The following is a 24563-nucleotide window of genomic DNA, read 5'->3' as shown; positions in this document are numbered from 1 at the left end:
AAACGAAGAGAACTCACTATTACGCTATTCATTGAATCAAAGTTGTACTGCTCGCTGTTGAATTTGTGACGTAGTTGCTGGATAATACAAAAACCTTGGCGGTTGTAGAGTTGCAAACTACTGCGGAAGGTCGCAGTAATTTTGAAGTCAACTTTGGTGATCGTCATCGTGTCGACCCAAGGTACGGATATGTTCTCCGTGTCGACAATCTATCATAGCATTCATCGTCGTGTATCCATCCTAGTGTCAATTGTGGGCCGAATACTCTCAGATATGTATACTGGGGTGCAATATGATTTTATTTCTGATGTATCCCACTCTCCCCTGTTACATAATGTAAAGCCTGTGCGGTACTGCAGTCGATCTTTCTGGAATTCTGTAAAACTACTGCTAAATCATCAGCTTCCCGCGACTATTGCTGCTATTCTCGGTTTTACGACCGATATGGAACATGGATGTACCAGCTACCTTATCCTATTGAAAAGGAAAACTGCTTCAACCTTATCGTAGAGTCTCTCAAAGAGGGAAAATATGTGGAGCTGGTACTCAGTGATACAAGGAAAATCCCGGATATTTTTTTCAATGACCTCTTAAGCGGTATGAACCAAGCCTACTCTTATACTCTGGTAGGTTGGACGCCACTATCATCCCCCCCACCATCATGACAATAGTTACGCCACTGTCTTATTATGCAATTATTTGTGCTGCGCGACCGGACAACTTTTCGATATGGTATCTAGATCATTCAAACTAAAATAAAGTAATTCAGTGTTGCTGCGCTATGACTCAAGCTGTATATGCCAAGTTTTTTTTTCCATTGTTTTCCATTCAGTATGATAGTGTACTTTTGCATGATCGCTCTACTGTGTATCATCTAGGTCGCATCCTATCATTTAGTACTATTAATCTTTTACATGATCCAAGTGCGTACGGTGATTCCTTTTACTCTTAGTCACTCGAATAAACAACAGCGTTCTTGTTCTAAAGTAGTACACAACGCGGGATCCGCCTTTTCGGGATAATAAAGCTGCTAAAATCTCGATATGGACTGTAACACAATGCGCCACGATGATGGTATCATGTACATGTACCAGCACAATGATCGGGACTTGCTATTTCTTATTTTTGTTACATCATGCGTATCATTTTGGAAGAGGCGGGGGGCTGGTGGATTAGACAGCAGAGTGATTATTGATATCGACCAATTCCGAGATAGATTGCACAAACAAACAAGAGCCTAACCAGAGTGAACGCCACTGCTGCTGTCAATTACTACGATCTAGACTTGCTTTTGATGTAACCGGCTACAGATAAAGCTGTTGGACAGGGATCGAATTGACTGCGCCAGGCAAGTATCGTATATACTGTTTCCATTATCCGTAGTAAAATACTATTTTCGAGAACGAATAGCCTGTCTTCTTGGCGTGCGCCCCGCGAGGTTCAGCACCGAGTATATAAAGGTCGTTAACATGCTATTACATTTCTTCCTTACTATTACAATAACCTTTTTTTGTATCTCAAGAAACAACACTCGACAACAACAACAACAATGCAGTGGGTTTATCAAGCTGGCACTAACTGGATCCCGTTCGATCAACAAAACAATATGACAATTGAGCACATGTGGCGCACTCATGCAAAAGGACAAGTTTATATCGGCCGAGTACCGGCGTACGTTAATGCTGGTGCCCTTTACATGGTGATCAACAATCAGCGGGTGATTATCGGGCGAACAGGCTTATAGCACAGTGGCACAAATAACAACCGTCTACACACAATGGCACTTGAAGCATTTTCATTTACATTCTCATTAACAACCTCTTTTACCACATACTCAATCATTTTTTCCCAAACCCCCACGAACACATGTAATCAACTTTTTTACAATCTCAACATATTTGATTTTCCCCTTTGTAAGCCTCAAAAATTAATCGTCATTATGGCATTTTGTAAGCTTATCCTTTCCCATCATATTTAAAAAAACCCAAGCCCTCTCAATAAGAATCATTTCATCCTTATATAACTGGTCTCTACATTCCCTCTCAATTTACCTTTTTTATGTTAAATTCATAGTAGCAGTCATATGGATAGAAGTAAAGGACAATAAAATTCACATTCGATCTGCACATTCGATCTGCACATTCGATCATGTGAAAAAACCTACCAGCTACTACAGCTTGATTACAATTAACTATATAGTGATACGTTACCCTGGTGTGTAGATATCAATGATCTGAAAAACCGCCAGGTTTTATAATTTGTTTGTTGGAGCTCTGAAAAACTTTTAGTTGGAAATACAGTACATTTGTCTGCCTGGAGTGCCAGGTTACGATAAGCGTCTGAGCTTCTTGACTATCATGAACCCTCAGCATGCTGACTAACGTATATAATATATATGACCATAATTACAAGTTTAAATACGTAGAGTGTCTAGCTAAGTTTTCTTGGTAAGCAGAATTCATGCGGCCCACAATAAATTTGGGGAAAAGCGAATTTTTCTAAGAAAGCTATATAATATACACGCCAGGTGTTTATGCTTTGATTTATTAATTGTATTCAGGGCTATGTTTATCAAAATACGGCTATATAGATATATACATTATTTTCACTGTTACGGTTACTTAATTGCGTTTGAGCCAGACAACGGCACTCTTGAATTGAGCATTATTTAAAGAGGTCAACAAAATACCCTTGTGCATGAGCAAGGCACCAGACATTTCGTATTCTTCGTCGACATCATGTGGACTCGATGTCCACACCTTTACGGAATATCTAGCGGACTTGTCCAGGTTACGCAAACGGATCCAATTGAGAGGCGTTGAGAAAGGACTGTTGAAACGGTAGCCAAGGACAACGGCCTCAGACTGATCGTGGGATGTAGTTTGGCTTACAGCAACCAGTTCTGACATGCGACTTGGTTGGACCAACCAATCGAGATCGCCATTTTGGATAACGGGACGGATTTTTTTGTAAAGCTCTATCCAGCCAGCTGACTCCTCGAGCTCGTCCTCGGTATATTCATGGATATTGGAGCCAATACCCAGTCCACCTTGGAATGATACATGGAAACGGAAGGAAAGAGGAATGTGGATACCCTCATCCCATGGGGAATTAGTCACCCAGCCATACATGACACGCGGAGGCAAGAAGAGGGATGCGCCATATTGGATCATGATGCGGGCATCAGGTCTGGTATTGTCACTTGTCCATACTTGATCCGTCTTTTCCACCACACCAATGTCCATACGGCCACCTCCACTAGCACAGCTTTCGATCCACAGCTTTGGGAACTCCGCCTTGAGCTTGTCGACGATATAGTAGAAACCTTCTCGAATGGAAAGAACCCAGGCCTCGCGTGGATTGCGGTCATAGTCATGCATGGTCACTTCACCTGCAAGCGAAATATAAGCACGGCGGTTAGCCTATATTAGCAGTAATAACTCAAACTACCCGCAGTATTCCACTTACCCCAAGGTCTGTTCATATCCCATTTGATATAGTCGATATCGTTCTCGGCAATCAAGGTAGCCATTCTATCGTACACATATTCTCTGACTTCAGGCAAAGCGAGATTCAAGACCAGTTGACTTCTTGCTTCATATCTAAAATTTGGGGTAGGGTCAGCCAGTCTAATCCATTAGCTTTATATGTCTCCGATACTTGCCTCGGGATGCCCTCATAGTAAAACACCCAGTCAGGATGTTCACGGTACAAATCCGAATTAGGGTTAACGCCTTCACTTTCGAACCACAGCCCGAACTTCATGCCCAATTCATGAACGCGGTCTGCGACCGGCTTCAAACCATTCGGGAATTTCTCCTCGTTGACGTACCAGTCGCCCAGACCTGCCGAATCGTTGTTACGGTCGCCAAACCAGCCATCGTCAATGACAAAGAGCTCAATACCCAAAGGGGCTGCAATTTCTGCAAGTTCCAGCTGCTTCTCAGCAGTGACATTAAATGTCACGGCTTCCCAAGAATTGTACAACACAGGGTGGAAAACGTTGCTATCCTTTTGTGTTTCGAGGTTCTTTTGCTGATATTTGCGAACATGACGTGGTAACAGTTTGCGAGCTCCGGGCATACCTTCACTCGTAAAGCCAGCAACAAAGATAGGGGTTGTGAATGACTCGTTGGGCTCCAAGGTCCAGCCAAAGTCTTGGTGATGCATGCCACCAACAACGCGCGTGGTACCAAAAAGCGAAGTGTGGGCTGTGATTTCCCAGCTTCCTGACCATCCTATGGCGCCAAAGTAGACCTCGGTTGATGGGTTGACATCAGATGGGACTTGACGGATAGCAAAGTAAGGATACGATACGTGTGACGGGAAACCGCGTTGGCTTTGAACGACATGAGTAACGCCAGGTCGAAGCTCGGTCGACTCAACCATAGCTTCAGCAGCCCTATTGAGCAACGGATACATCAAGTTAGTACATCGAATCCAGGATTATATTGATACACCTTAAGCCCGGAAATTGCAACATACCATTCGCCTGCCAAAGTCAGAATTTCGCGCTTTTCATCAGATCCGAGCGCTGTGGGCAGATGCCATGCAGCCGAGAACGCCTTTGAAAGGTTAATACGCTTATCTAGGCCGTTGCGAATGGTGTACGATCGTCGAATGATATCGTTTTCAATATCAAGTTCATAATGAAGAGTAACAAGAAGCTCGGTGCGATATCCATCACGCAGATCCACATCAAGAATGTAGCCCTCCGTGATGTTTGCGTTGCCAGCAAACAACAAGTTTAGCTCACGCGTGCCATCTGGAAGTTCGGCCTTGAGAACGTTGTCGCGGAAACGCAGACCACCAAAAACGGGGAGTTCTTCAGTAGCATAAGTTGGGGGCGGGTTTTGGGAAAAGAAAACATCTTGCATGGTAGCGTTCAAGTCGTCCAGTCGCTCCAGCCGGTTTCCCCAGTGCAGGTTGACAAGGTAGCCATCTGCCGTAGCGCCAATGACATAGGTCGAGCGTTGCGTTACCAAGAACCAGGTGTCAAAGGTAGGGTGTTTGTGGATGCCCGTTTTGAGAGCTCCGGCAAATGCAGATGATGCGGTCGCTGCGATCAATAACAGACCACGTAAAAGATTGGAGTATTTCATAGTCGACGAAGAAAAAAAAAGGAGGAAATCAAACAAGACAGGCTTTAATATGGCTCTGATGCAGATACTCACACGGTTCTTCTTTTCTGTATACCTTTTCAGCTCTAAAAAGAAGCCTATTGATGGTAGTCCCATTTAAATTCATTCTCTTTACCTAATCAATCACATGTGCAACCGCTAAACTTTCGATTCGTATCTACTTTGCGGTGATACAATGAATCCCTCTCTTTAAATCAAAAATGAACTGTGCTTCATTTGTTTATCGAAGCATCCATTCAATGACATGATTACTTTTACGAATTAATAGACAGGTACTGTATATTGAAATAAGCTATCATCTATAGCTGAAAACAGGCGTTGTAAAGATCGCGAAAGCAGGAAACTCAACACCATTTCCCACAGTGATTGTTGTTGATTTGAGAATTTAAGATCTTGTTGCGCTGAAAGACTGTGTAGCACAAAGCATTAAGTAATCCATGATGTTCGTTACACACATCTAAACTTCATAACTTGACGTCCTCAGCGGGTACATCTTCACACACAACGACTAAAACGTGGTATGTACACCTTTTTTTTTCTGGTGCCTGCAGACCGCTTGCTATGATCAGTATGGAGAGTTTATTTCAAAAGTGTTGCATCGTAAGGTACGAGCATCATACATAAAAATGCAATGGGGATCGCGAAAGCTACTCGTCGAACTTATTTTAAAATATTGACTTTTTATGCAGATGTGTGACACTCGGCACCTAGCGACCGACCGACCGACCGGGGGATCCAGTGGTTCGTTCGTCCTCGCCATATCCCCACAAGTAACGAAAAAAAAAGTTATCCATCCACACTGAATGTGCAACTGAGATATTACATAATAGCCATAGTCACTGTTCCACCACCGCTTTATGCTGTGTTCTTTTTTTGGAACTGATTTGGTTCCTGATAAAAGTTACATGATTCTTTTTGCACTGTGCGTTTGTTCTAAGGATTGTAGACATGACTCTCTAAAAAGTTAGTGCAGGGAAATTACACGCATAGAAAACATAGCGTGGATGCGTCCATCTACTTTGTCTAATAAAATATCATCAATAACAGCACTAGCAATCTACAGACAAGCAAAATTCAGGAAAGTTTTGTAGTAGCACAGGTAGACGGTTTTGCTGAAGCTAGACGAATCTCTTGCTGTTTATTACGTGGGAATATATGATTAAGTAAACGTCAAATTTCAATTGCATAATAGTCATTCTCTGAATTCTCTGGAACACGCTCCAACTCTACATGCTTTCAGAAGGCGATTGCTGTATGCAGCCCGTGATAATGGAGAGAAGGTATTAAGGTTTCTCTTTGCAGTCAATAGACAATTGTTTGAAAAAAAGAAAAGAAGCAGCCACAGAACGAATTTTATGATGATTTCCTACTTACCGTTAACAGATAAAATAGAGTTGTCGAAGCTGCAGCCATGCTGTTATGGGAGTGCTTTATAATATAACATTATTCTCTCCTCTAGAATGGCAAGTAATGTATTGCAGCTCTGTGGTAAATTTTATTAACGTGTACAGCAGTATCAAGTAAGACAGGACACTTGGGTTTATCGAAACAAAACTCAATCAACATCGTATGGTAATATTAAACAAAATGGAATGGTATAATGGACGCAAATAATGAGAGTACATCCTGAGTTATGTGGTATGTAGATAAAGCAATTAAGCCGACCACTTTACGCTATTACCATGACCCAGACTGTCCCTATTTCTGGCGATCCAGCAGCAGTAGGTTGAGGGATCTTGATATGTATGTCAGATATACATCAAATCTTTGCAGAACGACCAAATCAGACGTCTTCAGACAAAATATCAATGTCCTGCCATATTTTAATGAGTCAACTCTGAACTTTGGACAAGACAGCCAAGTATCAGGCAATTCTTCTAACCATTGACATTTTGCTGGTGTGACCATCAACAACGATTATCTGGCTTGTGTTTAACACAAATTATAAAGAAGATAGGTTGTTTGAGAGAAAGGAAATAGTCACAATGTCTAAGCATAAAAGAACTACGATCACGCAATGCGATGCTAAAGTGCACTATAATGAAGATCTGCGTTCAATTAATTGCCATTATCATACATTATTTCTTCTAGGTTTATGGTCGCCGTTATTACCATGTCTTCCGGGTTATGTGAAGTATCTGAAAAGTAGTCATATTAACTAAAAGTATCCGATAAGTGTGTTGATGGCATATCTAGCACTGTTAATACATCGTTATGGTGGTAGTCTGCATGTATCATTGTTTACCTAATACACATGGAGACGTACTACGTGAATGTCAAGAAAAGCTTTTGACTGATTCAACATTAAAAACTATATGTCGTAATCATAAAGCGGCTAGAAGCGGTGTGAACAATGAAGTAGGATAATGGGCCAGCTTCGTGCGCTTTGGTCATTATCAGCTCTGTACGTTTCTTGTGTTGTCATTTACTGCTGTACGACTGCCTTATTTGGTTGGCGGATTGGTTGGCGGATTAAAGCAAGATAAAAAAGAAAGTCAAAGAATCTCGCGCAAGACACGGCTTTTACCAAAACCAAACGAATGACCGTCGACTCTCCCACTGCCGCACGAAAGCGCCAAGCTGCTATTGAAGAAGAACAACCTTGGTGTTTAATAGAATCAGAACCAGGTAAAAATAGACAGCCATGCAGAGGGGGAAAAAACAATTCGAGCCTCTTGATCAATCTTGAACGTTTGCTATTTGAGCAGATATCTTTACCGAGTTATGCTCAACTTATGGGGCCAAGGATGTCGCGGTTCAACAAGTTTTCACACTTGACATGATACCAAAGTACGTACATGTACGCGTACAGTTGATTATTGTGCTTTGCGCTTTACGATTTACTCAATACTGTATGGAAAAAAAAATTAGGAAAGCGTATGGTTTGATCTTTGCAAGTCGGTACGACGACTCAACCCCCATCCCTGACAGTTGGATCGAAAAGGACGACGATCGCGACAAAGTGTTCTTCTGCTGCCAGGTACGAGACTCATTAACCCTGACAACAACACGTACAGGAACATGAGTCTGACTTACCGTTGTCACGGCGCCTTTTTTTTTTAAAAATCAGGTTATCACCAATATTTGCGCCACCTTAGCCGTGCTTGCTGTTCTGTTTAACGCGGATCACCTTACAGATATCGGCGATCACTTGCGAGAACTGAAAAGCATGCTGCTTCATGTCGATCCTGTGGTAAAGTGAGATGGAATACGAAAGGATTTTGTATGTGTACTAAACCATCTTTTGATTTTAGACGAGGGGCATGGCTATCGGTAATGATACTCTTTTACGAAAGGCTCACAACAGCTTTGCAGGGTAAGATATAATCCAATGTCAGAAGCAACAAAGAGTTGGGGATATGGTGGTGGCGGCAGTGGTAGCAGGTATCTTTTCATACCATAAGACTTATATAGTTTTTCGTTTCTGTTAGAGCACAGGCAAAAGCTGCTATTTCACCAAAGCGACGGAAAGCTTCTCCACCCAAGAAAAAGGGCCGGAAACCAAAGGCACCAGTAGTCGAAGAGGAAGTAATATATCATTATATATCCTACGTTCATGCCGGCGGGTTTTTATGGGAGTTGGATGGTATGAACCGCATGCCGATCAAGCATACGCCATGCACCCAAGACAATTGGTTGGAAGCTGTAGAGCCTGTCTTGCAGCGAAAGATACAGTTAGTATACTTTTGCGTGTGTTTTTTTTATCAGGAAGGCTTGAGGTGTTTCAAAGACCTTGGGATTGTAGGTCAGAGAAACCATTTGTTTACTAGAGTTTATATTATTATAGAGAAGGAGGTGAGGATATTTGCATGCTGGCTGTCGTACCAGGTGCATGGACAGAACAAGGCCGCGAGGATATTGCGGAAATTAGAGACGTGGAGAAATGCCTCGATGCCAAGCTAGACGAACTGGAACCAAGCTGGAGAAATATGGATGACTTTACGGTGCCTACAATCACGTGTGTAGGCAATCCAACTACAATTGTCGAGGATTATGCGCGACGCTCAACAGTCAGTGCCCTGATACAAGCGAAAAATCATTTGGCAGATCAAATACAGTCCAGACCGTTCGATTCTACTTTTGCATTGAAGGAGCGTGATATGAGTCAGGTACAGTTACAGTGTCTTATTCAGTGGAAAATATAAGGTCTCCCTCTTTAATATTTTGCTGACACGATAGAACATGGTCTTTTGCAGCTCGAAAACACCCGTCGTAAGCATGACTTTACAGGTTTCATAAAAAAGTTCATTAGCCACATTCATGACAACGAGATGCATAAGGAGGTGTTCAAGTTAAAAAATTAAGACTTGGATTTACAAGCGTTACGTTCTCTGTTTCTACATTTACTCTAAACTTCTGTACATAATAACGACACGTTACAAAAAAGATAAAGGCATAAGCGTTACGAATATTTTTTAGACAAAATAGCATTAAGCTGCATAGTTTTAGTTTCAAAAACTCACTAGGCCATGGAAACATACCATCAGTCTGCTCACATTCGATTGCATAGCATTACAACTGCGCCGTCGGGTGCAACATGTATTATTCCGATTTTCCCAGTATCCAAAAATAACATTTTTCTATTGGTTGATATTTGTAATCAGCCGATCTTAGAAATTAGTAAGAATCTCCCGAATGCAGGTACTATTGGCAGGGTGGATATGGGTAGACACCACGGATAACATAATACTGTAATACACTGGTTCCGTAACGGGCCGCAAATGGATGCAATATATAAAGAAACAGAAGTTCAATAAAAGAAGAGAATTTTGGTGATCCACTACGTACGCTATTAATACGAGAAGTCTTTATGCAAGGTAAACGGAAACAACGCCATGTTCCCATGCCCGTTTGCGGTGCTATCATTTTTTTCCTTTACGTCATCCTGCCATGTCCCCGGGGCCAGTACATCGAAAGCTAAAGTAACAAAACCTGGACAAACCTGGCCATTCAGATTGAACAACGTCAAAAAGGCGGCGGCTGGTGCCTGCTCTTAAACCAAGGTATGGATACTAAGCTATGTTTTGATATACATATTGTCTTTTGAATTGAATATTTAATGTAAGACCAGCAAACATTTATTAAACTTTACAGCAGAAAAAAAAATTATTTACTATTAACAACTTGTAACAAAGAACAATTGCAACAAGAGAAATATAAATATTACTAATAATAATATACAGACAGCAAGATAACAATGGAAAAAGGAAACGTAGCAAAATAACAGGTATATATATAAGAAAAGTACTTAATATTGTTAAACTCTCTTATTAAGCTTATAACCGCCTTGCACAACTCTCAGAACTGCCGCGGCGCATGCTCCAACGAAGAAAAGACAACCAGCAAAGATGACGGCACCTCGGTAGTCTTCACCGTTGTTACCACCTTCAACAATAGCCGAGGCCAAAGGTTGACCAAGAAGACCGCCGAAACACCAAGCAAAGAAGGCCCAGCCAGTACCAGATTCAATTCGGTCAACACCAACGACTTCAGTAATCACAGCAGTGATCATAGCAATGTAGCCACCGCCGAACAGGCCATATAAGACAACAAAGGCCCACATTGATCCAGCAGAAGTAGCAGTAACCCAAACTAAAAAAAGAAAAGATTTGGAGATGGTGAGTATACACAAGTAGATATTAAGAGTCTGAACAGAATGGTAAAGTATCAAAAGTGAGCGTGTATATGTTACCTGCTAAATGGGCAATACATGCCATCAGACCACAAATTACAGCCATGTTAAAGCGTCCAACGTAATCGCTGACGAAACCGACGGAAATCTTGCCGAAAAACATGACAGCTGACATGATAGCGCTAAGGTTGCTACGCATAAAAGGGTCGAGATCAAGATAGCGGGCATAAGAAGGAACAAATCCAGAAGGAATCTATACATATTAGACAACTCGTTAGCTCATACTGGCCAAAAAAAAAAAAACGAGCATCGTGCTATTATCTACTTACGTAAAAGGCAAAGTTTCCAATGAAATGGATAAAGAAGAGCACAAGGAATTTCTTGTTCTTGAGGTCTTGAATGTCGACAATAGGTACGTTCTTCTTTGGGGGGTTCAAACGCCAGCATGTAGCAGCTGCGACAGCGAGAAGAGCGAATTGCATGAAACCGAGAATACGAAGAGCCCATTCGTATCCAATTGTTTCAAAGCAAGCGCCAGCGATATAAGAGAATGTAAGACCGCCTGCACCAGATGCAGCCATCTTTGTTAAAATACATAATACAATCATTAACATTTAGCGCCAGCGATATAATAGTACTGCGTTATGATATACTAACAGTGATGCCAACTGCAAGACCACGGCGCTTAGAGAACCACATTTGAGGTCCGCGCATACAGGAGAACCAGGCCAATGAGGCGCCGAAGCCGGACATGATACCCTGAGTAATGTACAATTGCCAGACCTATCAATTTTTTTTTACGAAACCATCGATAAGTATGATTGTTGGTGGGCAAAAATCATGTTCTGGTCGATTGTATATTGACAAAAAAACTCACCGCATTAGTGATACTGGCAAGCATCATTGCCAAGCAGGAGAGGATACATGAAGTGGCGAGAATGTAACGGTCGTCGACTTTGGAAGCCATATAAATGTAGAATGGACCGGTGATGTTACAAAGACAATACCACAGGGAACCGATCCACGAGAGTTCAGTCATTTGGCCTGGGTAGACATTTGCGTTGAGTTCGTCAAAGAAAACACCCCAACTAGAACATTAAACAAGAAAAACAATGGAAAGAATTGAGTTAGAATTACTGGTGTAAATTTAAAGGGCGCCTATCAAATCTGGGTTTTACCTGTAACCGTAACCTTGACTAATTTGAGATCACATACATAATAGAAAAAAAAGTTTAGCTGTCAAACTCAATTGGTGTGGGACAATAGTATACACTGCGAGATGCTTACGAAGCAAAGAATCCCTATATGAAGACACCATGAGAGAGATATTAGCTTTATGCGTGAATTGATTGATGTTAAGAGAATCATGACTGTTGCTGGTTCTGTACTTACACAAAACGAACCGACCACCACTAGCCAGGCTTTCAAGCCTCCGTCGGGTGCCTCTCTCAGAGGAAGTTCTTCTTCGGTAGACTCATTGTCCGAGGTACTGGTGTGGGAGAATTCGCTCTCGAGTTTGTGTGAGTCGTTGATGATGGTAGGCTCAGCGGTTTTTTCGTCTAAAGCCATGTTATTATGTCAAGTTATAAGGGTAAAAAAGATGTAAGGAAAGAGGAAAACGTATTATACTAATAGGAAAAAAAGGATTTATAAAAAGCGATCGATCCTTTTATAGGATGGACTCTCGGAAGCACAAAAGCATGGGCTTCATGTTACACAGATCAAGCACAAATGGCACGCCTGCCACGGCATTGTGGGTGGTCCGACAAAGTATTACAAGACATAGCCCTTCTCATAGGCTCAGATGTCGGGTTGATGAATAATAGACGTCCAATGAATGCGCTGAGCGAGCCTTCTCCTGAACCTCGGTGCTTGTTTCGCCCTGGTTTTCTATACGGATTTCTCCACAATACAACAGTGCTGCCGATATCGTTTGTTCTGTCTCAGTTCACCCGTTTCTTTTTCTTATCTTATCTTTGTAAACGACCTGTGTAGACAATGAACATTTGCACAAAAAGTGTGCCAGTGCCCTTTTGTGCTACCAAAACTTCAAAACTGGAGCCACACACGCCAAACTGGGAAATGAAAAAGAGACACCGTTTAGGAACCATTTCATGTCTGGGTGAAGGGTGGTTGTAAGATCCAAGCGATCGCAGGGAGAAAAAAAAAACAGATTCTCCCACAGTTCCCTATATGGTGCGATAGATATGCCCTAAATGACCACATATCTGAAGCGTATCATAGTAAAGAGTCAGCAGAAAGGGCCGGTTGGTCCCCCGCAAACTAGATCCATCCAACCCCCTTCAAAGTTAAAAAAAGTCCGCCAAATTTGATTGGAATTGCCAGAAACGAAAATCGATCTCAATTAGTGAAAACAGCTCACCCACAATTACCTCATGACCCATCGCTCTTTATTTTTAATTCCTGCCCTTTTTTTTTGCATATGGGTGGGCAATTGAGGATGGAAAAAGAAGGTTGAGCATCGATGGAAAAATTATAGCTGTCTCAGATGCTGCCCTGACAACCAATCAAGCCACTGACGGTCTTTTGACGCTCTTCCCAATCCTGGCAAATTCCGAACGTACGGGGCTCAACTGGATGGGGTGAAACTAGGAGAATCATTCGAATGGTGTCATATTCTCGACGACACGTACACATCTCGTTTCATTGGCATACGATCCAGTTCTCGGCAAGAAATCAGCGTCTCGCTGGGTTCTTGGTTACAATTTCTCGCTTTGGTGTGGACTTCCCGGCCGAAAGCTCCCCAATTGTCGGATGGACTGCTGCTACTGTGGTGGCCAATTGCATGTGGATCAGAACCAACTTTGCTTGTTACTATTTAGATGATCACATGATAGGAATTACGTACGATGTCTGAATGGTCCATACGCTGACTGAGTTGAAATAGATGTGGTAACTTTAATTGTGTATGGACCATCGCGGTAGTAAAGGATCAATAAAGTTAACCGATCGCTTTGTGCCCGTTTTTAAGAAAGCTTGCCAGGACATTAACAGTTTAGTGCTAATGGATGTGCAGGTTGCTTCCGACGATTTGACCATAGAAACTGTACAATCAATGTCTTTCAGAGTAGAGTGAATGCACTTGTTCAACTTCATATCTGCCTAAGATGCTCAAGATATCTTATTATCATGCCCCATAGTGCATCTCGCTGACAACGATATGACATATAATTTTACATGCTCAGTATCGATATCCAGTCATGCCAATCTGTACGGATGCTTTTCATGCTGTATAATATCATTAGTAGTCATGTATTTATATCTTTTAATATATAGTAATTCGTGCATCTCGTCAGTTCGTGCATGTATAATACATTTAACATAGTATAAAACAATAGCGTTACACCTTTTAAACTTTCTTAAAAATCTTCCAGCCACCTTGCACAACTCGAAGAATCATAGAGGCACTTGCACTAGCAAAGAAGAGACAGCCAGCAAAGATGATAGCACCTTGATAATCTCGACTGTCGCCCCCATTGCGGTCTACAATTGCTGCAGCTACTGGCTGCCCCAATAACCCACCGAAACTCCAAGCGAAGAAAGTCCAACCAGTGCCAGATTCAACGCGGTCCAAGCCGACAACTTCAACAATTACGGCAGTAATCATTGAAATATAGCCTTCATAGACGTAGTAAAAGGTTAGTATCAACGTTCTTGGATTGACATACACAAACCTCGCAGAGAAATAAGTAAAGCTGCTCACCGCCTCCAAAAAAGCCATACAGAACGGCGAACGCCCACATTGATCCTTCAGAAGTAGCCGTCAGCCAAACTATATGTCAAAAAATATGTACAGACGTTAGTTCTTTGGTTGCTCATATGATTATTCTCTGATAATATGTAATGAGGAGAGAGAGAGAAAGAGATATGATAGTTGCTTACCTGCCAAGTGGGCTATACAAGATACCGAGCAACAGATTACGGCCATGTTGAAACGTCCTACGCGATCACTGATATAACCAATAATAATTTTGCTAAAGAACAAGAATGTAGACATGATAGCGCTAAGATTGGCACCCAGCCAAGGATCAAGATTGAGATGACGCGTGAAAGACGGAACGAATCCGGAAGGAATCTATCACGAGAGAAAAGGAGCGAAATGACGTTTCTTGTTTAAAAAAAGTAAAACGATACATGTGCGCACGCAAAAAAAGAGCAGTGATTGGCACTGGTATTATTACTACCAAAAGCGACTGACGTAGAATGCGAAATTACCGATAAAGTGGATGAAAAGAAGAACAAGGAACTTTTTGTTCTTCAGATCGCCAACATCGACAATAGGGACATTTTTTGCGGGTGGGTTTAAGCGCCAGCAGGTGATGGATGCGACAGCGAGAAGGCCGAATTGCATGAATCCGAGTACTCGGAGAGCCCAGCGATACCCAATCGTGTTGAAACATGCTCGAGTAACGTAGGAGAATGAGCGACCACCTGCACCAGAAGCCGACATCTACATTTACTCTACTAATCAGGTACATCATTTTCCATCAACAATTACTATTTGTACGCACCGTCAAACCCACTGCAAATCCACGATGTTTTGAAAACCACATCTGAGGCCCGCGCATACAGGAAAACCAGGGCAACGACGAGCCAATACCAGACATGATACCTTGAGTGATATACAACTGCCAAACCTAGGGTTTATAACATAATTTGCAGATAAAAGCAATTTTAGAAATTTTGCTCCTAGTAATAGTCATAGTAGCAGTACAAAGTAAAGCGTACCGAATTGGTCAAGCTTGCCATCATCATGGCCAGTGTGCTCAAAAGACATGAGACAGCGACAATGTACCGGTCATCCACCTTGGACGCCATGTAAATGTAAAAGGGTCCACTGATGTTTGTGAGACAGTACCACAGTGAGCCGATCCAGGTGAGCTCAGTCAGTTGACCAGGATACACGTTAGCATCGTATTCGTCGATAAAAACACCCCAACTGAGCAGCAGTCCGTTTCCAAGAGACACCATGCTAAATTTAAGAGTAGGTAGAGAAAGAGAGAGTGTGTGGATACATACACAAAATGCTCCTACAACCACTAGTCATGCCCGCCAACCGCCGTCTGGCGGCTCACGGAGCTCTGTCGAGAAGAGAATTCTTGGTCCGTCGTGTGTTCATGGGCCACTTTATGTACAACCTGTTGTTGTTTGTAGTCAACAGGAAAAGTGTCGACCATTTCTGCATCTTTTGTAGACATGGTGAATGGTGAGAGAAAAGAAGAGATGTTTTGATAAGCGATACAGATCATTTATCTAAGAATAGTTTAACAGAATGTGTGCTTTTCGTGCCACAAAGTTAAAGGACGTATCATTCAAAATGATATGCAAGTACAAGTGCACAAGAGTTCTTTAGAATCCGCCAGGTGACACATTCTGTTTGCAGAAATCAAGCCTTGCTATAACTGTCTCGTCTTTGAAGTACGAATCTTACCTATATGTGTATAGGCATCGTCCGTAAACCGAATGCTTCATGTATCTGTCTAGCAATTGTATTCATTCTTCTCCTGCCATGTGCATGTCGTCTCCTTCTTTGTACTAGCATCAGGTAGAGATACTACTTTACATTATCAACAAACTAACAGAGATATCCTCACTGGCACACATGAGTAATGGTTAGCTATTTGATTCTGCGTCACGTCAACTTGACAAAATGGAAGAAAAATACGAACACCAATAGACTAGCGGGCTTACTCACCGTCTTCATGGCAAAGAAAACGGTACGCGCCTACTCCTTATTTCTTTGTGCGTCAAAAGCGAAAACCGGAACGAACGAAAACATACGTCGATCATGCAACCACAGAAGAGTGATCATGCTGCTGATATTCTTAATTTTGTTGATATAGAAAAAGTCCGAATAACGCATGGAACTTGAAGCATGATATATCCTATCTTTCAGAAAAGTGATAACACACCTTACTCGATCCGACCTTTCCATACTTTATAAACTTTGATAACAGATAACTGGATCGATTGTAATCTCTCTTCCTTTTTGTTTATCGTTAGCTTTCTCGGTACAGACAGGCCACTTGACTAAGGAAGCAGTTTGGTCAATGTACAGACGTGTGGCAAGCAATAATCTTACAGGGCACAATAGCAATGTGGGAAACATATCAGGCTAAAAGTAGTTTAACACTCTTATTCTGTCGTCCAACTAGATGTTGCTTCTCACGCTTTTATACCGTATAACTTTGTTGATACTATATAAATATCACTGAAAGACGTTATTTCGGATGGTGTAACTTGTTAGCCTTTAATTTGTTCCAAAGGAGCATCGAGTGTAGAGCGAAAACCGGGAAAGAACAGCAATCTATGGCTTCCGACAATCCCTGGTTCCTGAATAGGGTTGGTGGTGGATGAGCCGATCTATTGTTTCACACACAAAAAGTTCGGGCTGTGATTATGTTTTTTTTTTATTTGGTAGGGACAAAATGACCCCTGAAAAAGCCTGTAGCCTTAGTCTTTCATATCATCATATCTTTATAGTTATGTGTTGCTTTTACGCCAAAATACAATATGTTTTATCTTCAGGGTCTCAGTGCCCTAAAATCGTTGGCTGGGCTAACTGTAATGTGTAGGAGAGAAAGGTACAACGGCTAATAGCGTGTAGAGGTGGTTAGTTGCTACAACATGATTCCATGTCATTGGGTCGAAGGATTAAGCACCAGTGCATGGTCCATGTTACGTATTGGAGGAGTCTACCAAATTTGGGAGGAGCAGCAAAATTTATTGGGCGCGTGTAGAAGCGTGTATCGTGCTTGAATTCTGTTTTTTTTTTTAACCTTTCTAAATCACGCGCAATGCAACGATCACATTACAGCACTTTTTTCAACTCACATGAATTAACAGAAAGCGAACACAACTTGCCGACGTTATCAACAGCAGAGCTTGTGCATTGCTTCAAGACAATGGAGATCAGCGTGACCGAGCGGCATTTACTCCATCCAACCCCAGAAGGCACACAAGAGATCTTTCGGACCATTGTGAGTCTTGTCAAGTCGTGGCGAACGGAGCACGTACCCTCCAATTTCGGTGATAATACTACGATTGCCGGTATCAATGGCGTATGGTTGCTGTACTTTGAAGTGTAAGTCTCAGTCGTTAGAAATTACAACGACGATCTTTTATGTATTTTGCGTATTATGTTTTGTGTGTAGCTGCTTCAAGGGAAAACTAAACTATTTAATAGGCAAAGCTTATTGGCTTCTCTCAAATATAAAGATTTCAACACATCCGATCTTCTGGCCCCTACACCACATCGACTTGCACGTATATTCAGTGCACTTGCAAACTTTGCCATGTTTCGAGAAGGACGGTGGGCTGCATACGAAAATCCTGCAAGTGCAGTGGTAAGCACAAAATTTATTTGTGCGTTGCTCACATCCCTTCAAGGTCGGCCTTGATTTGGCTTTATGTGCATGCACCACTTATCACCAATTGTTTTCTACAGGAAGAAGTATTATTAAATGAAGGGAATTGGTCAGAACAAGAAAAGCAATTGGAGGAGGAAATCGAGCAGTATCGGTGAGTGAGTCGAAAAGCAAATCTACCAGAAACATGAAGGGGGGGACATGCATTTGCTTACAGATAATGCAAACGCGTGCTTAGGAGCCGCGAGGAACACGAAAAAATGCAAGTAAAACAGCTCGAATCTGATAATGCAGAATATGAGCAAGAGCTCAGGAACATTAGCGCAGAGGGAGATCAGCTCAAGGCGGAACAAGTCAAGTTACGAGAGACACGAAAACAGCTCAGAGACAGTATGGTAAAGATTGGATTGGCAAGAAACATTGGCTCGAGGATAAGAGGGCTGACAGAGATACTATATAACTCCTTGGACGTATTAGCATGATGTACAGTACCAACTGTTAGCCGCAAATGAGGCGATCACATCGTTCCGCTCTAAAGCGAGAGATCCGTTGCAAACAAAAGCAGTATGTAAACCATGACATTCTTTGGTTGACAACCTATTCAACCCCACGCACTCACTTGCAAACTCCATCCACCCCGTAGAATATTGCCAAATTGCAAGAAACCATCGACAAAGTGGAATCCAAAATCGCAGTAGCACAAACAAACCTAAACCTTATAGCGGAACGAGCAGAATATGCCGAAGAATGCGAGCAGGTAAGGGAAAAGAAAAAAGTCACTTTGATCGTCAAGGTCAGCTCACCCTCCTACCCTATTCACCTTGCTAAAACGTCTCTATAGGTTCTTAACAAAAGTGCTCAATTACCTCACGAAATACAACGATTACGCAATGAATGCAGCTGGACGCAAGGCAGCCTTAAAAATACAGAGGGTGATTTTGAAAAGCTCACTTTAACGTCAAACGAGCTACAAGAAGCGGAACAGGTAATATGCAAACTTGAAACAATATTTTTTGCTCTTAGCTCACCTTTTACAATGACAAACAACACACAAAACGCAGAAACTACATCAATTAGAGGAAGAGCTCAATAGCAGTGTACGACAGCTCGAGGAACAAAAGGAAAAGACGTTCGAATCACGGCATCAAAGTTTCTTAAAGAACGCACAAGACGTTGAGCAGGCACAAAAAGAAGCTGCAGATCTTAAAGCCAGACTTGGAGAACTCAAAGCAAGCATAGCTCACATGGAGCAAGAGGTAACTAAAAAAATAAAACTAGGAGAGGGACCCCCATTTTCCTCCCCCTCTCCCCGGGCCCCCTCTCTCCGCTATACACCCACTTTTTTGAGGAAAAAAAAGAAAAGCTGCAGCTAAAATTTTTCGGTAGTTGATTGATATAGCACAAAAGTCGGATGCCACCTGTGAAGCAATCAGGGCAGGATTGCTCGAACTGCGGTCTGCTTTCAAGGGCTTGTTGGATGGTACAATTGATGCATGCAAGCAGGGAACTTCTCCGTTTTAGCAAACTTGTAGAAATAGAAATCCATACATCCGCCCACCCCCCCCCTCTCACCCCACGCATTCGCAATATACTGTAACAATTAACGCATTCACACACCTCATGTCATATCATATATAAAGAACCCTACGACGCACAATCTAACTCTGTGACAGTTCTTGAATGACCATCTGCCATTTGCAGTTCATGTTTGCTTAGCGATCAAGAAGCGGGCATTCTCAACATCCTGCATGATGCGACATCTGCATCGGGAATATTATTGGTGCAGCCGCTATCACCCTACTACACCTTACAACCCAGACACATTTCTTGTATTCTTAAAGAAAAAAAAAACTATTTTTCGATTGAATGCATGCATGCAAGTAAAAAAAAGGCTTATATTGTTCTTTTTTTGAGAGAGATTAGGAAAAGGTATTAAAATAAAAAAAAAAAGAGAGAGAGAGAGAGAGAGAGATGCTATATTATGCGGGGGTGGTTGGGTGGGATTGGGCTGCTTAATATTCCTCGACCTCTTCCATCTCAGAGTCATTAAGCGAGTCAGAGCCAACTTCCTCGTAATCCTTCTCAAGAGCGGCCAAATCTTCACGGGCCTCAGAGAATTCACCTTCCTCCATACCCTCACCGACGTACCAGTGGACGAAGGCACGCTTGGCGTACATCAAATCGAACTTGTGGTCCAAACGGGCCCAGGCCTCGGCGATGGCAGTGGTGTTGCTCAACATGCACAAGGCGCGCTGGACGTTTGCCAAGTCACCGCCAGGAACGGCAGCCGGGGGACGGCAGTTGATACCGACCTTGAAGCCAGTAGGGCACCAGTCGACGAACTGGATGGTGCGCTTGGTCTTGATGTTGGCAATGGCGGCGTTGGTGTCCTTGGGGACAACGTCACCACGGTACAACAAGCAGCAGGACATGTACTTGCCGTGGCGGGGGTCGCACTTGACCATCTGGTTGTTAGGCTCGAAGCAGTCGCTGGTGATTTCCTGGACCGAGAGCTGCTCGTGGTAGGCCTTGGCAGCCGAGATGATGGGGGCGTAGGTGACCAGAGGGAAATGGATACGGGGATAAGGCACCAAGTTGGTCTGGAACTCGTTCAAGTCGACGTTCAACGAACCGTCAAAGCGGAGCGAGGCGGTGATGGACGAGACGACCTGAGCAATCAAGCGGTTCAGGTTCAAGTACGAAGGGCGCTCAATGTCCAAGTTGCGGCGGCAGATGTCGTAGATGGCCTCGTTGTCGACCATGAACGAAACATCCGAGTGCTCCAAGGTGGTGTGGGTGGTCAGGATCGAGTTGTAGGGCTCGACAACCGAGGTCGAGACCTGGGGAGCAGGGTAGATGGAGAACTCGAGCTTGGACTTCTTGCCATAGTCGAGAGACAAGCGCTCCAACAAGAGAGCACCAAAGCCGGAACCAGTGCCACCACCAAAGGAGTGGAAGACCAAGAAACCTTGCAAACCACTGCAGTTGTCGGCCAGCTTGCGGATACGGTCCATGACCGAGTCGACAAGCTCCTTGCCTACGGTGTAGTGACCACGTGCGTAGTTGTTGGCAGCATCCTCCTTGCCGGTGATGAGTTGCTCTGTGTGTATGTGTGTACAAGGTTAAAAGAGGTGCAAAGGGTTAGGAAATTTTCTCTTGGGGTGTTGACAAGAAAAGTCTTGTGGCATGGTTTTTTTTTTGTTGTAAAGTCTATATAACACTCGGGGTGGCACCCGCATCGTATTTCGCTGCCGCGGTTGCTGCTGCAGGTGACGAATTGACTACCCACAGCGACGACAACGACGACGACGACGACGACGACGAAATAGAGCAAACAGAGAAAGAAAGAAAGAAAGAAAAACTTACCAGGATGGAACAACTGACGGTAGGCACCAGTGCGGACCTCGTCAACAACAGTGGGTTCCAAATCGACAAAGACGGTACGGGGAACGTGCTTGCCAGCAGAGGTCTCGCTGAAGAAGGTATCAAACGAGTTGTCACCGGTGTTGAGCTCTTCAGGAATGTGACCATCTGGCGAGATGCCGTGTTCAAGGCAGTACAATTCCCAGCAGGAGTTACCAATCTGGACACCAGCTTGACCAACGTGCAACGAGATGATTTCTCTCATGATGAATTAAGTAAGTAAAGTTTTTTTTGTGTTAAAAAGTTAGATGGGGTGTAGAAGGTCGATTATTCCAAAGTTAGGGCAGGAAACCGACGGAGGAAAAAAAGAGTTTGAAGAGAAAAAGGATGTAGAGAGAGGGAGAGAGAGAGAAAGCGAAAAAATATTGGGATCACGACTTTTGTAAAAATTGCGCGACCGCGCTTGCCTTCTTTTTTGTAACGGCGCACCAATCACACTGTGCCCATGCAGGAGTCCTACACGTTGGCACGTGTAACGCGCCCTGTTTTTATCTCTCACGTACAAATCGTTACTTGTCCTGAACGCTCTTTTCTTTTCTTCCATCTTCACTTTGCGTGTTACTCTATCTACAGAGAATTGACTACTCAAAGAGGTACAGAGTGGAGCTGTGCTCAATTATAAGGACCATTGCTGGTGTTGCTTTGGTATGGGGGTTGTATCTACCACGCAGTACTACAACACGCTCGGACAGAAGCTGGTATTAATGCAAGATGTGTCCACCACCACTAGAGCCATATGATCACTCCGATTGGGGACATTTTCTATGTCCCACAAACCTATAACTTCATCTCTCGCACGTTACGCCTGGCCTGAACGATTGCCACGCCTCGTGGCAAAACTCAGCAACTCAACTAATCTCATGGCTTATGACACTCTATTTGACCTCTTGATCATTTTTCTTTCAGGGGAACTAAAAAAACAAGGGATGGGATTACCTCTTATGCCCTGCTGCACGTTTACAACTCTTACTAACAACAACTACTGAGCAGAATATCCAATGAAGGCGGTTGTCGAACTTGACAAAATGTTGATACTACGCCGCGGCTTTTGGAAAATATGTACGATATATAATACATAGTATGTTATATAGGCAACAAGACTCTTAAGCATCGCTGCATGTTGTACTGCATTTATAAGTATCAAAGATGGAACATTTAGCTCTCTAATTAATCTAGTAAAAGTGGTAGTAACGTTGCAAGGTCACAAGGGAGAGTACCTGAATGGCGTAAAAAAAACGATTGGCCGAATATCTGATCGACCAATTATCATGTCCGTAAAAAAGTCAAATACTTGTCAAACCATGCGTAACTGCTAATATGGGTGTACACCCACACCCCCCTATATCTTCAATCAGCAACCCTCTCTTTCCAATATCAGTTCGCTATCCAGCGCACTTTTTTTCTCTTTCTTTCACAAAACCATTTCCAATTTTGACAAATTATCAACAGGGCAGGAAGATGCCGAGTTGCTCTTGTTGGCTTCATCAACAATGTCGATCCTTTTATATACTTTGAATTCAAAAGCGGACAAAGGAAAATGTCAGTTTTTGTGCATAAACACTATGGAAAAGATAAAATTATGACTATTCTATACCACCTCCATGCGCACATCCAGCAACTCCAAAAGTACAAATCAACAAATGACCGCCTAAGTCGAGTCTTTTCAATTTCAATGGATACGTTGTTTTTTGCCTCCACGCATGCGCGTATCGCTCTCTATTATAAAACCAGATGACTCTTGCTGCCAGACATACCACCTTCATCAGATTTATATCAGCAAAAAGCCCGGTTCATGTTTGTACCTAGGTTCTAGTAACGATGAGCTGCCTGACACACACACAACTAATTATATGGGCGAATACAGAAGGAGCAAATGCTCGTTTATTCAATCTATTGGAAGCAGTTGAATGCTTTCTTTACGTGGCACATCTCACTTGTATTATACATTACATAATAGTGGACCCCCGGTTTTACCATCCGCGCCAAATGCAATCTCAACCCTCTTTGCAACGAGCTTTTTGGAACATACTGTAAATATCCGATCGGGTTTTCCTTATCATCATCCCATACATTTTATACTTTCGCTAGTGTTGATATCGAAGTAGAGTCAAGCAAATCAAAAGCTTTAAAGTAGCTTCACTAGATTGCATGAAGAATTTTAGTAGTATAGCTCCAAGTAATTTCGAGACTTCGACGCTAACAAAAAACAATGCACGGACGTCACCACAGATGTCTTTTGGAATACTGGCTTGCCGGATGCGGTTATCGATGTAGTTGATAAAGCAGTACCGTCAGCGATCATGGCAAGACACAGGAGGGGAGTTAATGGAATTTTGCTTTTACTTCAAATTAGAAAAATAAACGTTAAGCACATCATAATTTTGAATCATCACTAGCACAAAACAATTCGCCTCTACATATTTCTGGCAACTTTGGTGCCGGTAAAAGGTATTGGAGATAAGAGGTATTAATAACTTGTCGGGATAACTTGGTATAATCGTAAGCAGTGATGGTACATTTCATATTCAATCTATCTATGAGTATTACTAGTATAAGTGCATCAGTAGCAGTAATGTTGAGAGACAGTAGCATGAGAGATTGGTGGCAATACCCAACAAGTTGGATGATGTAACTTCCCTAATGAGCTTATGTACTGGGCCTTTCATACTGCAAAGAATTCAAGGCAAACATCATTTAGTTTGGGTTGGCGATCTGGTTCGTGTATATGTGAATATGAGGATGGTCTGTTTGCTTTGCGATACGGTTTTTTATTTTGCCACCAGCAATTTGCAATCATTGTTGGTATAGTCCTGAAGGTAAACCAGCTGTATTGTTTTTGAGAGCACACATGCGAATGCACAGCCTATGGTTTTCTCGACGACTCAAGCACAAAAAGGCTCATTTGCAACTACATAACTGCTCCAGAGAAAGCACCAACAAGTACCAAGCGCAATGGCAGTAGGAAGATGTAAAAAAAAA

General features: G+C 42.6%; 7 protein-coding genes across 7 annotated transcripts; 3 read left to right on the top strand and 4 right to left on the bottom strand.

Moving 5' to 3' along the window:
* Positions 1-2621: 2621 nt before the first annotated feature.
* BDB00DRAFT_911734 (alpha-galactosidase) lies at positions 2622-5247 on the bottom strand (the record flags this gene model as incomplete). Its single annotated transcript, XM_053128669.1, has 5 exons — positions 2622-3391; positions 3469-3602; positions 3665-4402; positions 4486-5032; positions 5175-5247. The coding sequence occupies 5 exons, from the start codon at positions 5245-5247 to the stop codon at positions 2622-2624; spliced, it is 2262 nt and encodes a 753-aa protein (XP_052978345.1).
* Positions 5248-7541: 2294 nt separating this feature from the next.
* BDB00DRAFT_830127 (ubiquitin carboxyl-terminal hydrolase) lies at positions 7542-9873 on the top strand. The gene is made up of 8 exons (XM_053124005.1): positions 7542-7769; positions 7850-7931; positions 8013-8121; positions 8212-8334; positions 8396-8457; positions 8573-8815; positions 8929-9250; positions 9338-9873. The coding sequence occupies exons 1-8, from the start codon at positions 7682-7684 to the stop codon at positions 9443-9445; spliced, it is 1137 nt and encodes a 378-aa protein (XP_052978344.1). The 5' UTR covers positions 7542-7681; the 3' UTR covers positions 9446-9873.
* A 472-nt stretch (positions 9874-10345) lies between these two features.
* On the bottom strand, positions 10346-12397 carry BDB00DRAFT_830087 (major facilitator superfamily domain-containing protein). The gene is made up of 8 exons (XM_053124004.1): positions 12166-12397; positions 12061-12074; positions 11952-11969; positions 11651-11861; positions 11431-11556; positions 11103-11354; positions 10834-11026; positions 10346-10733 (listed from the first exon to the last, which is right to left on the bottom strand). The coding sequence occupies exons 1-8, from the start codon at positions 12340-12342 to the stop codon at positions 10399-10401; spliced, it is 1326 nt and encodes a 441-aa protein (XP_052978343.1). The 5' UTR covers positions 12343-12397; the 3' UTR covers positions 10346-10398.
* An 820-nt stretch (positions 12398-13217) lies between these two features.
* BDB00DRAFT_830086 (uncharacterized protein) lies at positions 13218-13724 on the top strand. The gene has a single exon (XM_053124003.1). It carries the CDS (start codon positions 13400-13402, stop codon positions 13649-13651), a length of 252 nt encoding a protein of 83 aa, XP_052978342.1. The 5' UTR covers positions 13218-13399; the 3' UTR covers positions 13652-13724.
* A 419-nt stretch (positions 13725-14143) lies between these two features.
* BDB00DRAFT_789035 (major facilitator superfamily domain-containing protein) lies at positions 14144-15765 on the bottom strand (the record flags this gene model as incomplete). Its single annotated transcript, XM_053120848.1, has 6 exons — positions 14144-14412; positions 14498-14566; positions 14677-14869; positions 14993-15244; positions 15306-15431; positions 15523-15765. The coding sequence occupies 6 exons, from the start codon at positions 15763-15765 to the stop codon at positions 14144-14146; spliced, it is 1152 nt and encodes a 383-aa protein (XP_052978341.1).
* Positions 15766-17560: 1795 nt separating this feature from the next.
* BDB00DRAFT_830084 (Nuf2 family-domain-containing protein) lies at positions 17561-19979 on the top strand. The gene is made up of 9 exons (XM_053124002.1): positions 17561-17878; positions 17981-18140; positions 18242-18315; positions 18400-18556; positions 18639-18725; positions 18805-18918; positions 19003-19146; positions 19223-19417; positions 19548-19979. The coding sequence occupies exons 1-9, from the start codon at positions 17592-17594 to the stop codon at positions 19680-19682; spliced, it is 1353 nt and encodes a 450-aa protein (XP_052978340.1). The 5' UTR covers positions 17561-17591; the 3' UTR covers positions 19683-19979.
* A 36-nt stretch (positions 19980-20015) lies between these two features.
* On the bottom strand, positions 20016-21996 carry BDB00DRAFT_830082 (tubulin alpha-3 chain). Its single transcript, XM_053124001.1, has 2 exons — positions 21528-21996; positions 20016-21261 (listed from the first exon to the last, which is right to left on the bottom strand). The coding sequence occupies exons 1-2, from the start codon at positions 21787-21789 to the stop codon at positions 20174-20176; spliced, it is 1350 nt and encodes a 449-aa protein (XP_052978339.1). The 5' UTR covers positions 21790-21996; the 3' UTR covers positions 20016-20173.
* Between the last annotated feature and the right edge of the window lie 2567 nt (positions 21997-24563).

Source organism: Zychaea mexicana (genome assembly GCF_025766255.1).
Source record: "Zychaea mexicana strain RSA 1403 chromosome Unknown BDB00scaffold_51, whole genome shotgun sequence".
In the NCBI taxonomy this organism is placed as follows: Eukaryota; Fungi; Mucoromycota; class Mucoromycetes; order Mucorales; family Lichtheimiaceae; genus Zychaea; species Zychaea mexicana.
This window is presented reverse-complemented; position numbering and strand designations above follow the sequence as displayed.